Genomic DNA, 14,608 nt, shown 5'->3' on the forward strand with positions numbered 1-14,608 from the left:
ACAAGATGGTCATATAAACGGAGTCTACCGGGAATTATATTAAAGAGTTGTTATTAATTTATTGCTTGACCCAGTTCTACAATAGGTGTTTCCTGCTGCTTTTTGCTATGTTTTCTTTGATCCCTTCTGCATCAGAGGAGGATGTAACAGCACATTTAGAGAGAATAGAAAACAGGCTTTCCTGGGTGTCACAACCTGTTACTGGAAACGCCACACTGTAAGGGGCAGAGCTTCTTGCCTCAGGGCATATCCTGGGAGACAGAGGTCCTCGACCTGCTCAGCACCAGCCCTGAGGCCCCTTGTCCTTGGTGGGTCCAGCTCAGCATGACCCACCCCCCCTTCCCCTCCCCTGCGACTGCATAGCTCTCTCCCCCCATCCCTCCCATGGATCCCCGGTTGCTGCTTCCCCCGCCCTGCCCCCAGGTCTTCGGGAGAACCCAGGGGTCTATGCCTGTAAGAGGCTTATGCTTCAGGGTAAGTCTGTCTCTGCCCTCGACCATTTCTCAGGATGGCAGGGGTTCCAGGAAACAGCAATTCCCTCAAGCTTCAAAAGATGCATTGCTCTGCACAACCCATTGACACTTGGGCACACAGTGTCACATCAGGCCATTCTGTGTGTGCTCTCTCAGTCCTTCTGAGACATCTCTGGCAGCCCTCAGAGAGGACAAAAAAGCAAACTCAAACCAGTCCTTTCTGAACTAGAGATTTTTGTTATAAGGCAGTGGAGAAGGAAGCTCAACCTAAGTGCTTGAATGCATTTTCTGCATTACCTGTATTTTGCCGTTCCCCCTTTACCACGTGGATGATGGCTAATTCTAGAGATTGCTTAAAATATGTCTTATCTATTCAGACTTCCCCTTTTGAAAAACCTCACTTTTTCTGAATTTCCTTGAATTCGCAGGTCTGGCTTTGGCTTGTCTCCACTGATAAGCCCTGTGACAGCGTATTTCTCAGATGGTGGGGACTGTTACAGCTCACGCTTCTGTACCTGTACAGGATGAAGCTTTCTTTGTGATCAGATGTACTCTCAGCCACTTGTCATCCTCCACACCCGTGAGCCGGTCGCCTGTCACTGATACTGGGAATTTTAATGAAAATAAATGAAGTTCTTTGAGTTCCCTGGACAGCATCCATTTTAAGAGGAAGACAAATACCAGCCCGGCCACTGTGGGCTGACTGGAGAGGTAAGATGGGGAAGCAAGCAACTATTAAATGTCCATTTTCCTTCTTGAGGATTTCATTCTGATAATTGGAGAAGTTTGTGCCCCAGAGCCAGGAGGCATGTTCTATGTCAGCCGCGTGACTGACTTCTTGTGCTCCTAGACTCTTTGGGCAGGTCCCTTCTAGAACTCCTTTCCTGCATCACCGCTTCATACCCAAAGAGTCCCCTCCCCTTTGATCTACCTCCTGGGGTGGGTGAGCAGGAAAGCTCAAATGGGAAGGCAAGGCCTGGATTCCACGCCTGGCAGAGCCAGCCCGCAGCGGGGAGAAGCGCTCACGCAGAAAGGCTAACCAGAGCCTGGGAGGAACGACAATGGAGACGACACCTCCAACACCTTTGCTATGGGATGTTAAATGTTTTCAGGCAATACCTACTCCTGAGTTCCACAGCTCACAGCAGCCAGGAAAACAGCCGTTTCAGGGCTTTTGAAGGTCAATGTCATGGCCCGGTACCAGGAACGGTATGGCAATCTTGCTTCTCGTGGGGATAAACACAGACAAGTGATTTTTCAGGTGGAAGGGATGAAGCTGTCCGCCTTGAGTGGAGAGAATGCAGGTGATCCCATACACAGGAGGAAGGGTGCTCTATGGGCTGCAAGACGGGCACAGAAACTACTGCATCTAATCCACGGCATCTAAATCTTGGGTCCCCAAGCCCTTGACCATAGGGCTCACTCCCCTGCTGGATGCCCTAGAAACCAGTGTGTGCCCCCTGGGCCTATTGGGACCTACTTCTGCCTTACATGGCCATGGCATTAGAGAAGATCCTTCCAAAGTGCCTTTCTTTGTCACATAAGGGGAGAATAGAGAAAAACCAACTATCATGGCAGTGCAGGACTGGGTGTCCTACGATGCTTTGGTTTCTTGTCTTTTTAAAGCAGTCTGTAAATAGTTCTCACCATTTCAGAAAAACTAGCACGTGGCAAAGGCCGGGTGAGGCTGGAGATGCTTGCGGTAGCATTTCCCACATGATGAGATGGCATCACACTGGGCAGGTCCCACATGGCTGCGGCTGCTTTGAGAGACGAGAGTGTCTGTCCAGTCTCTTGGGCTACCTGAGAAAGGTTTGCAACACATTTCACCACTGCAGGTCAGCTCCTAGAGGGCAGAGGGCATGAGGATTAATTCCCAGACTAGCACCCCGTGCCCGGCAATCAGCATACACAGCACCTCGACCACGTCCAGTGATGGGTTGTGGTGGGGGCCTGAGGGCATGGATTCCAGATTGTTCTCTGAGACTTGATGGGTAGCTGGTAAGTGTTAGGTCCAGGCTTCAACTGGAACAAAAGCTCAGTGTGCCAAACCCATACCAGTCTGCTCTGGGAGGCAGAGACTGGAACTCCGCAAACCTTATTTCTGCTCTGCCAGCTGCTCCCAGTCAGGATCTGCCAAGGCAGGGCCCTAGAGGGAGACCCCCAGGCTGGGGGAGCGAGAAAGGATGTTTCTTTTGCTTTCTCTTCCTGTGAGCATCATCTCAGCAACACTTCTGGTCTTCCTCTCCTGATTAGATCACTCCCTGTTCCTGTCAGCTTTGCCTCCGCCACACTCCTGCCACCCAGGAGCAGCAGCTGAGTCCAGCTTGCAGTTTTCCCAACATGTGCCAATGAGCCTCACTGTGGCCCCACCCGCAGAGAACCAGCACCTCCCCCTCCTCTGAGGCCTGGTCCCAGCTCCCTCAGACCCTTTCTGCAGCTCGGACACCAGCACCAGCCCTGGTGCCCCTTTCTCTTTGCACTTTCAGTTTCAACTCCGTGGGGCACCTTTCCTCCACGCTTCTGACTTCCTTCTCGTGCCCCCCCAGCCTTCAGTGGGGAAGGTGCTTCCTGTAGTTACTACTTTGAGTTCTCTGATTTTTACTTTTTAAGTGACCTAGAATTTTTTAAAAATTCTTTTTATGAAAATAACTGGCGTGCTATCTCCCGACTCACCCCATGATTGACACACTCCTCATTTTCCTCTAATCCAGGCAGGGGCAGTGGGCCGGGAGCTAACCCAAGACATTGAGGCTCCGGTTAGGGACTTGGGTAGGCCACAACCTCTCTCAAGCTGCTTTACTTTTGGTAAATGAAGAAATGGATTGGAGTCAGAGATGGTAACCTGGGGAGAGAGCAGCCTGAGGGTGCGGGCTTGTCTGCACGCGCACTTCGGCAACATGCCCTGAAGTCCCTTTGGAGAGGATGTCCTCGCCATCCCCATGTGGACTGCCTAGTATCCAAATGGATTGTAGATCCAGATTGTTTCCAAGGCTCCTTCCAGCTCTGACAACCTTTTGTCTGTAGCCAGGTGCACTGCTGTCCCGCTCACAAACTGTGATTTTGCCAGGAGCTTGGAGAATGTCCCAAAGGTGGTGCAACTCAATTGAGGCAATTTCAGCAATTTCAGCCTGGTCATAGGCACACGAAGAAAATGCAAGAAATAACTGGCCCCTCTCTTGGGGCCACTCTGAGCAACACAGACCTCCCCGGAGGTATTAAAAGTATGCTAAGTTGTGTTCTCCGGGGCCTCCGTGGGTTATAACCTATCCCTCATCCACAAGATGCCGTTTTACTGGCAGGCTTTCCAGAACAGATGGGGACTTTTCTTCTACGCTTTGAATGCTTTGCTTGGCTTAAGGACACAAGAGGCTTGGACTCTGGTAGCAGAAGGCTCATGGTTTTTTGGAAACTAGCAGGGCTCCTGCCATCTCTAAGAGTATCCGAGGCTTTCAGCAGCCCCACCAGTTCACTGAGGTCACAGCCACACGTGCAAAGCAGTGGCACATGGAGTTGGCGTGGCACTCAGTAGAGGCAGCAGGAAGCTGATACTACTGAATGCTGAAAAGAAGTGCCATGGGAAGCCAGAGGGCCCTGGCTTTTAACTTGAATAGATTTGTCCCTGCACAAAAGCTACTTAGGGAGGGAGTCTTTGAAGGGTCCCTGCCCCCAACAAAATCAACTCTTACCTCAGCATGCACAGCCCTGTTGACTCTGAGAGACAAGCGTTTGAGCCAGAGGAACATCAGAGAGAAGGCACATGAGCCCGGCTGTTTGTGATCCCTGAGGCCCCTGTGTCCCAGGCTGAGCACAACCCTCTACTTCTGCTGTACCTTCTTCTGACGTGACGCGTGTCCTGGCCTCCATGGCCTCTTGCTCGTGTGGGAAGCTTTCACTGGCCACAGCCACAGCCAATGGCAGTCTGACCCTATTAGCGATACTGTCCTTGGTGGGGGCCAAGGAGGACTCTCTCTGCTCGCATCCATCCACCGGAGAAGCTAGTTTACTAAATGGCTTAGTGAATTAATGCACGAAGAGCAATGGTCCTTTTGAACGGTAGCACTGAATTCATACAAATTGGATCAGACGAAAATGTTTTGAGCACCTTGAGTTAGGAATGTCAGTCTCTGAGCCATCATATCCACAGAAACTTGACCTGCTTCATTGAACCCCAGTCTCAGGCTGGCTGGGAGAGTTTTTGCTTTCTGTTCCAGTCAAGGGGCTTCTCTGTACATCCAATGGATGGGCTATAGGCCGTTTTTTTAATCTAGAAATAATCTTTTCTCGTACAGAGGAGGCCGGGATGATGACGCTCAGGCTCAGAAGGCAGATAGAGGGCTTGATGTCCACGTGGGGCTGCAGATCATGTCACCCCAGGCTTAAGGAGGACACAGCATCCCTGTGCGGTTGCTGGTCTAAATCATGAACCAAACCCCACAACTAGCTCAGTTCCTTGACAGTGGTGTCTCGTAGGAACCCAAAGACAAGACATGAGCTTTACTTGGATTTGCTGGCAACCGTGGTATGGAAGTTCGGACACACCCCAGCCAGATAACCGAGGCTCTGTGGAGAACATGCTTCTCTAAGGCGAGAGCCTCTGAAATCTCAGAACCTTAAATACACTATAGTCGAAGTTGTAAGAGCAGAACCGGCAGGCTCTACGGCTCTCCCCAGATTGTTGTCCCTCGGTTGTTAACATGTAATCGGGAAGTTTGCTTCTCTTCATTACCTGTGATTTAAAGGATGAGCGCTAGTTACCACGAGCTCTTCCTCCCCAGGGATATCCTTCCAGAACAGTGGTAGCTGATGGGAAACGTGATCTCATTTACAAAATTTCAGCCAGCAACCTCTCAAGTGCCCTTTCCTCTGGCTGCTGTCTCTCTCTCCAATATGTCACTGTCCCTTATGTTCTCTTCAGGTTACAGCGATGATGAGTTTTCCCTCTTGCACTCGCTTTCCTCAATTTGGAGCAATCTCTCTGCCTCCTTGGCACTCATTTCTCCTCACTGCTCAGGTATTAGCTTAGGAAAATCGCAGAGCCTCCCAGATGAGATCACTGGTCTAGTATGTTCTCCCAGCACCTCCTACTCTTGCTCCGTGACACTTATCACTTTGGTTGCACCAGCACAGGTGAGTTGCCGAGTGCACTGAGCTCCCTGAGGCCACACTGCTCACCACTGTGGGAGGGGAGGGGCCCAGCCCCGTGCTAGGCTGGGGAAGGTGCTCATGAGCACGTGTTGAATGACTGGTGACATGTTGGTGGCAGCAAGGAGCAGGCTAATTCTCTAACAACCAGGAATGAGCAGAACACAGCCAATTTGCTCTAGATCTCTGTGCCATGTTCTCTTGGCTGAGATCTCAACACTGAGCGCGGCCAGTGGAAGGAATCACACGGATGGCTGAAGTTTGGTGTGATCCTTCCTTCACCATCCCCATGGAAGGAAGGGGCTGGGTGGTGGCCATGACACGCACAGAAGTGGCTTCAAGTTGGGCAAGCACTGTCCGTACTTTATGGGCTTTCTAAGGCCCACCTGGCTGTGTCTGCAAGGTCCGGAGAGGAGGGCTCACGCAGGGACGTGGGGCCCGGCCAGCTAGCAGCACTTTCCTGATGAGAAACACACATACGTGTAACAGACAGCGAGCCCGGGGGCCAGCAAGCTCTTCAGATGCAGGCTCCACCGCAGAATATTCTGCACTTCAGATCCTGAGGGGACCACCACACTCTTTGGCCACGAGTTCTTCACGAGAAATATCTAAGGCTGCTGCCCTTGTGCCTGAAGGCAGAGAATCCTGTATCACGTAAACATGACCTTCCCCGTCTGTTTATAAGGGAGTAACAGCCGGTGTTTTAATATGACTGCAACCAAAGAATTGCACCCCCCGTGAATCGACTTTATTTTTTACATCCATTAAATTTGGGGCTTAGGGGCACCTAGGAGGCTCAGTTGGCTAAGTGTCTGCCTTCGGCTCAGGTCATAATCCTAGGGTCCTGGGCTGGAGCCCCATGTTGGGCTCCCCAGGGGGGAACCTGCTCCCTCTCCCTCTGCCTGCCGCTTCCCCTGCTAGTGCGAGCACACACTCTCTGATAAATAAAATCTTAAAAAAAAAAAAAAATTAGGGCTTAAAACACCATAGGAAAGAGAGTCATTTATAATGTCAAGCTACCCCCCCCCCCCCCCGCCTCCACCACCACATCCCTCCAACCCCCACACCAGTTTCTAGCTTATTTTCAGGAGAGAAGCTAACAGGATTTAGAATCATTTAAAGTGCAAATATTAAAGAAAGCTCTTAATCACCACAAACTAGTAAGATTGTTCGCTGTGATTCTCTCCTCTAAGAGATTCCCTGGCAGCTTTGGAGAAGCAGCTGCAGTCTTCTGCCTCCCTCCTTCCCTTCCTTCCGCATGGCTGAGAAGGAAGAGGAACCTCAGGAATAGCAGGCCCCTGGGCTGTAATTCAGCGAGAAGCTCTCAGGCACAATGTTAAGTGCTACTGAAACACTTCTGCAAATATTAACTGTGCTTAAGGATTTTTGACGCTTTGAGGAAAAGAACTCTGTTTTCAAGCAGTGAAGATATTGGACTATATTTTTCATGTGTTTTTCCCCCCAGTCTTAAATTCTAGAGACAGGTTTCTTAATTTCTGGTGACCTGCCTTAATGGTACTGAACACTGTATGTTGACCCTATGGGGCTTTTGCATTCAGCTGATGCATTTCCACTACACATCGCCAATTTTGTACCTAGTGCACTTTTCCACTTTAAATGCGTGAAGAGAGATGGCTTGTGCATCTTTTTTGCAAACACATTTATCCCTCTCTCCCTGAGAGGAAAACATTCTGCTTTTCCAGCAACAGAAAAGGAGCAAAATCAAATCAATGAACCTCAAATTCCCACAGAAGAATCAGTTTTTGGAGAGGTAACCCCCAGAGAAAGAAAAGCTTCATTATTTTATTTTCAAATGAAGGGGTACCAAATGGGCACAAAGAAAGAACATTTTATATTTAGTCATTTTCCAAGAGATGCACAAAAGGGAGAACTTCTTAGAAAGGCACAGGGTACCTCAGGGGACAGTACCAGAGCTTTGTGTGCAGAACTGCAGTGATAAACGCATGTGAATTGCTATTTGCAGGGAACAAGGATGAAGTCCTATCCTTGAACCCCTTCGGTTCAGCCAACTGTCTCTGCCTCTCCTACTGTCTCAAAATGTAACTGAATTCTCTACTGGGTTGCTAAATGAAGGCTTCTGAAAGTAACAGCCTGCCCAACACCAACACAGTTCCTGATTACCCCCCAGATACTGCTGAAGGATCAATTTGGTATATGATGCTGTCGAAATTTATGATAAATGGATTTGTTTCAACTCGGAAGTAATTCTGTATCGTGCAAAATTCTGTATTGTGTGAAATTCAAAAATCACAGAATCGTTACCCATGTAATTATCCCCAGAAAAGAACACTCTTCTTTTTTTTTTTAATTTTTTTTTTTTTTTTTTTTTTTTTTTTAGAAAAGAACACTCTTAACAGAAGAACATAACCAGGTCCTCTTCTTGCAAGCAGAAAGAACACTGCTGTTAAAAGGAAGGATATACAAGGTTTAATTTGCCAAGACTGAGTCCCCTTAGATTAATGGTCTTTATTTAGTTTTCCCAAAACATACATCAACTGCTTTAGTTTTATGTAGATTGTCAAGAAGTGTATTTCAAACCTCTTTTGAACACTACTGATTGGAAAGCAGGACACCACTGAATATCTTCTCAGGACTGTCTTGAATTGACATCCAAGTGCCTTCTGAGGAGATGAGGTTTGCCTTGTAGTAGGCTCAGCATAAGTAATGATCAGTCCCATCACAACAGGGCACTGCTCTCCATCTCCGAGAGCATGTCTGAGGAAATGATGGGGCACACGTGGGATTGTGCCCTGGGGAGAGGAGTCTGAATCTTCCCTTTGAAACTTGAACCCACAACACCAACGTGCCCCAACTGTGAGGCTGGAAACTGTGGCCTAGCAGCAGCTACACATCTGAGTTCACAGATGCTCTAAGCTGTGAAACTCCGGTTGCTTCTGCCCAGACTCCAAACATATGCTGTCTAGAGCACTGAGTACGGGTAGCCAGGGCCAAATTGAGCAGAACTGAGTATTTGTACATACAAATGTAAATAGAAGTGGCCCTAGGGCCTGGTTACCCTGTTCATGAATCTTTAAAGCATCTCCCCATTACTGGCCAGAGAATCTTCTAGATGTCCATCATTAGAGAGCCAGCATGTCTTGGTTACTATCTATTCACATGCCCCAAATTAATCAAATGTCTGGGTGGGATCCAGGCTGAAGATGCCTGTACTGCTTGTGATTATAAACAAGTGTGGTGCACACATTTTATTGCAAAAGCAAGACCTAGGACATGCTAAAGCAGCTTAAATAAAGACTTCTAAGTTCCTTAGATTTGTTCAACTGGCTACAAAAATATTGTAAATCAATGGCACCTCAATCTGAATTGCCTAAAATGGTCATCGTAGCATTAATTTGATGCACTTGAAGTAATAACCTATGCATTTGCTAATTTTCTTTTACTCCTTTGAATCAGTCAAAACAAGCCTCCCATTTTGTCATCCTGACTCTTACAACTGTTTTTTTTTTTTTTTGTCTTCACTCCAGGAAGGGATTCCATTATTTGTTTAGGTGAGTCTGTACATTGGCTTTTCCACACTCCCTCATGTTGTATTCAGATCAAGCTGATTCCTAGTTTGTATTTCATGTCCACACACCAGGGGCCTACCTGGTCCATCCACCAGGAGTAGTTCTTCCCCTGTTCATAAGCATAGCTAGAATGGGACCTAGATATCATCTTGTGCAACAGCTTGGTTTTCAGTCGGGGAGGCTCAGGCTCAGAGAGGTGAAATGACCCACACTTCCAGCACAGCTGGCTTTAGCCAGAGCCTGTTAGTGCTTGAACTTCAAACTCAACACTGATTTCTTAAAATGAGGGTTTGGAATGAAAAGGTCCTCCGATTCCTGCACTTCTTACAAACACACACATTTGCTTATTCTTGCCAAGTTAGTACTGTATCTTGTGTCACTTCAATGATACACCTGCGTGAGCCTGGCCTCCGGTACAGATCCGAAAGGGCAGGGGACAGATTATCTGGTCAGTGAAGAAAACCATTTGGTTTACTCAGCAAACGAAGGGAAATCTGTACTGTTGTGACTCTCTTTAAATAAATGACCTATGGTTAATTATTATCTCTCAGCTTTTATCCTTTAATCTCTAGGTTTAAATTCTCTGGTAGTAACTGCCTTTCTAAACCTATGCCTGTAATCACCGCTGTAGACAAAAGCAAGTCTTTCTGTAGCAATTTTTGAAGTCCTCATTTCTTCTCATGTTAAACTATGATATCTAATTAGTATAGTAATACTTTTCTCCCTTATTGGGATAACTGCATCTTTAAACATATTTTTCAGGTTGGAGAGCTCAGTTGCACAGGCATATTCTCGAAGCCTGAATGCAAACATGTTTTGTTACCCTGTTCATTTGTGGCTTCAAATGTTACTCCAATGGCATCTTCTGAGACACAAATGCTAAATTATACATTATGGATCTTTCCAAACACATTAGATAAATTTTTAAACAGACCAGTAGGGATGATCATGTTACAAACTTAAAATAAAGTGAGCTACAGGATAGATTCTATGACTTCATTTAATATTGATAGCAGCTCAATTTAAATTTTGAAAAAGTAAATACCTTTAATAAATTTGGTGTGAACGATTATATATTTTGATACAACTATTATACAGGCGTGTGTACATATATAAATCTATAGGTAGAATTATATATATTTCCATATATACCACATTTATATTTTTTCTACTCACATTTTTCACTTTAGTAAAACAAAGCAGTTTTACTGTACATAGATGTGCAATGCTACATTAAGTCCTGAGTAATTTAAGGGATCATTAATCAACTACTATAAATTCTAGTCTTTCAGCCAAAGATCCAGTAGATTCTGTAACAAAAATGTGAAAAAAAGTAACATTTAAAAATAGGCATTCAGCTATGCGCTTGTTTTGTGCTTAGCAGAGTAAGCTCAAGAATGCACCGTGGCCATTTACATTTGGGGAAATCTCCTCAAATATTCAAGATTAAACAAATATCCTATTTGTATGGATTTACAGAAGCTTTACGTGATGTCACCTACATCCAATTTGTCAAGCATGGAAGATTCCAGTCATGATTGGACCAAAATTCCCTTTTGCAGAATATGAAATTCTGTGTAAACATCAGTGGTTAAGTATTGTACAAAAGTTCCGACTCAAATGAGGGGAAAAAGAAAAAAAGAATACAATGAAATAATTTAAAATGCTTCTCTTGGGATGTTGCCAGCCATGTGGAAGGAATATAAAAAATAAGATATTTTGGTGGAAGAGGAAACCAGATGACAGTCATTTAAGGGACGTCTGGAGAGCCGCCCACTTACTTCGGGGAGGTCCTGGGCTGGCTGGGCTCAGAGGGAGCAAGACAATCCAGCCACACCCCTTTTACCCCACGGGCAGACTCCTTTGTGAGAAGAAGGAAGCAGTGTGGAGAGAAGGCCACATTTGATGGCAATGGGACAGCAAAGCTGCCTGTCGGGGTCACGTCAGCAAAGCGAAACATGCCCGTCCTGGGTTCAGGCACTCAGTAGGCCCCGGTGAGGCAGCCTGAGCCAGCTGCTGCGCATCTGGCCGCAGCAGGAGGAGGCTGCCCTGCACCGGGCCGGCCACTCCGACGAGAAGGCACTGCATTGGTGGTTTGGGTGGTTCGTCCATCACCCCCAGCTCTACCCCGTCCCGTGGCTGCTGTAGTCAAAGACTCCCTTCTTGAAGAATGGTGAGAACTCGCAAATGGTGTGTTTGGAAAGAGTGAGCCCCACTTTGTCGATGTGCAGGGGGGATGTCGCAGATTGGAGCATCACGCTGAAAAAATCCCTGAGGTATTTCTGAGGAAGAGACAAGAGACAGAGCATGGTGAGATGTTGGGTGGGATCAAGGAGAGGAGAATGAGGTATTTCTGAGGAAGATACAGAGCACAATGATATATTGTTGGGTGAGATCAAGGAGAGAAGAAACTGCAGACACAACTTGCTGCCCACTTTAAAAGAGCTGTTGCTGTCATCTTTGGGACTCTGTGAGGCCTTGGCTGTCACCACACCAAGCCACTGCATCCATGACGCAGGTGACTTCTCTGTGGCACAGAGCTCTGACTCATGGCCACATGGCCTCGGGTCCCCCTGCAGAGGATGCCCAGAGAAATAACAACCTGGTGCCTGGGGTTGGAGTGGGGGAGGGGTCTGCTTTCCAGCAAGAGCGGCACTAGTTAAGATTCTGTTTTTTAACAAGTCATTTCCTCCCAACTTACTTATTAAATAGAAAGTTGATTAAAAGGAGGCAAAAAAAAAAAAAGGCTAGGCATCTGTACAATGCTAAATGTGCTGCTGATGCGCATTTTTAAATGGTTACCGTCACTGTCTGCTTTGGATCCTTCTTATAAACTAAAGGAAGAGAAACACTGAGGACAAAGGGTCAGTTCCAAAAAACTAATATTTTCAAATCATTCTGCAAAACCTATAATCCTCAATGAAAAGAAATTCTTACTAAGATTAATTGCTCTGAATCCTTGGCACTGCCCCTCCCCCTGCCACACGTGTTTGTCACAGCATTCGCTGCCTTTTCTGGCACCCAGCAAGCAAAGCATGTCTGGGACAAGGATCTCAGATGCTGGGATGGAATCAGGCGGGCTGCTGGCAGGATGTATTAAAGGAAAAGAGGACACACAAAAATAGTTAATATTTTTCAGGTCAGGCAAATGTTATTTATAACAGAATGGGACCGAATACAGGGGGTAGGGGTGGAGGTGGAATGGGAGGGAGTAAGCCTAAATCTTTATTTCTGACTCAGCTTGTTTCAGATTGTTATAAACAATCCTATCACAAACCTTGAAATTAAATGTAACAATTATGGACTTTGAGTAACAAAGAAATTTGTCTGAGGCCTCAGAAGCAGTGGTTCCCAGTCAGGGGTGATTTGTACCCTCCAGACAGTGTCTGGAGACATTTCTGATTGACTGTCCCTCTGGGCTGGGGGGTATATCCAGGTGCATCCTACGATGCACGCATTGTCACAATCCTAATGTCATCGTGCCATGACTGAGAAACCTTGGCCCAGGGAGTGGAATTCAGCTTCCTCTATGAACTGCCAGCCTGAAATCTACTTCTGAAGGATGGCACTCTGCTGGAGGAAAATTCATCAGTTACTTTCTTAAATGTAATAATGAAGATTATCAATAATTAACGTTTGTATAGTAATTTGTAGTTTCTAAAAATCTTCTAATTTCTTATTGCTGCACAGTCACTGCACATTCCTCAGACAATCTGATGAGTCCTGACACATGCATACGCCCAGGAAGCCATCCCCAAAGCAGTGGAACAAAATGCTCATACCATGCCCCCAAATTTCTGAACTCACCTAATTTTATGTTATCATCGTACTTGTCCTGGAATTACCTGCTTTTATTACTGTCAAACCCATTTTCGGGTAAGGATCCTGTTGCAGAAATGAGCAAGGCTACTGATCAGAAGAGGGGATTTAAAAACAAGTGTTTTTAACTCAGACTGTCTTTTTTTGTTCAATATACCTAAGATACTGGTCTCACAGTAATCTCTCAGGAAAGGAGCTTGAAAGAGCAATCAGGTGGAGGCAAGAAGGTGCCAAAACCAATTGCTGAAAAATGAAGATCTTACACCAGGACTTATTTGTATCAATGGCAAAAGGGAACCGTACTTCAACTTTGCTGGGGGAAGGGAAGCTGAGAATTGCAACTTTAGAGGGACCCGCAGTCCAGTCAATATGGATAGAGTGCACATCTGAGCCCACACCCAGCCAGCCAGCCAATGCTTGCAAATGCGATAAATGTAAGTGAGCAAATGGACTGTTGTTGACAGGTCAAGAGTGAAGTGTTTGGGACAAGGATGATAAGGAACTTGTGCACTGGAGCATGGGGCTGCAACTCTTCCAAGATGAACAGAGCCAGGCGACTGAGCAGGCATCAAATCCATAGCTTCCATGCAGCCCTTACTCCCCTCTCCCACAGGCCACACTAATGTGCAGACTAATGCTCACAACCAACTTGCAGACTAATGCTCACAACCAACTTGCCTTCAAGATGAATTCTGCCAGAATGTGAAGAATTCACATCTGGGAACTGGTATCCTACCAACATTTGTCATAATTAGTTCACAAAGTGGGCCAGTAGAGCCCAAAGAGTGTAAAGAAAAGTGAAAGTTAAAAACATAAATAGAAGAAAAAGTATCTGACATACCTTCCCCGCCAGGACACCACTATCAAGAGAGCAGTAAACTAGGTGTAAGTAGGGCCTTTTTCTTTAAACGAACTCACTAGCATGTCTCCATGGAAACTTGAGGTAGAAGGATCTCATTCAATGAATTGTAAACATTACAGGAGAGTTTTTACATTATAAACCAAACCTCTGCTTAGCAGGACTGGGCAGCCTGGGTACCCTTTACTTAGACTGCTTCCTTGGCCAAAGAAATGTTTTGATCAGAAGGTATTCTTTGCAGTGAGCTCGAGGTGCTCTGAAGTGTCTGAGTGAGTCACGGTAGCCCTGGTGATGTGTCCAGAGCCACATGCCTGCAACGGGCTGGCCAAATTCCTTCTGGTGAATGACAAAACCAAAGGACTAGGTATAGGGCTGGGGACAGAAGACAACTAAACTTCCAGAAGGTTCTTGAGGTCACAGGCAGCAGCTCATTTTTCTTTGTAACCCCCACCATGCCTGACACACCACTGAGCTTGGGAGAAGTGCTTGGAAGGAACCCTGATGATTGATTCTGAGGCGTTAATTTTTAAAAATTCAGGTGTACACAGAGAAAACAGCACACATGCACAGCCAAATGAAACTTCAAAAAGTGGACACCCCTGTGTGATCAGCACCTAGGTAACAACAAGACAGCACTGCTAGTGCTCCCATACTCTCTCACGATCCTTTCCCCAAGAATAAGGCTATCCTATCTTTTCCTGACTTCTCCTACTGTCGATTAATTTTGCCAGTTTTTGAACCTTGTGTTAATAGAATCACAGAGG

At 46.4% G+C, this 14,608-nt stretch overlaps 1 protein-coding gene across 7 annotated transcripts in view; it reads right to left on the bottom strand.

The window, feature by feature from the left end:
- Window positions 1-2,118: 2,118 nt before the first annotated feature.
- KIF16B (kinesin family member 16B) overlaps window positions 2,119-14,608 on the bottom strand; it is a 301,238-nt gene continuing 288,748 nt past the window's right edge. For 4 of the 7 annotated variants that reach the window (XM_041732317.1, XM_041732321.1, XM_041732315.1 and 1 more), the window contains one exon: window positions 2,119-2,319. In XM_041732317.1, the coding sequence (XP_041588251.1) occupies window positions 2,134-2,319 (186 nt within the window). In that variant the 3' untranslated portion in view covers window positions 2,119-2,133. Of the gene's footprint in view, window positions 2,320-7,381; window positions 11,449-14,608 lie in introns of those variants that run through there. The other 3 variants (XM_041732320.1, XM_041732316.1, XM_041732318.1) reach the window with 3 other exon arrangements.

The sequence above is a fragment of the Vulpes lagopus genome, chromosome 18 (genome assembly GCF_018345385.1).
Source record: "Vulpes lagopus strain Blue_001 chromosome 18, ASM1834538v1, whole genome shotgun sequence".
Taxonomy (NCBI): domain Eukaryota; kingdom Metazoa; phylum Chordata; class Mammalia; order Carnivora; family Canidae; genus Vulpes; species Vulpes lagopus.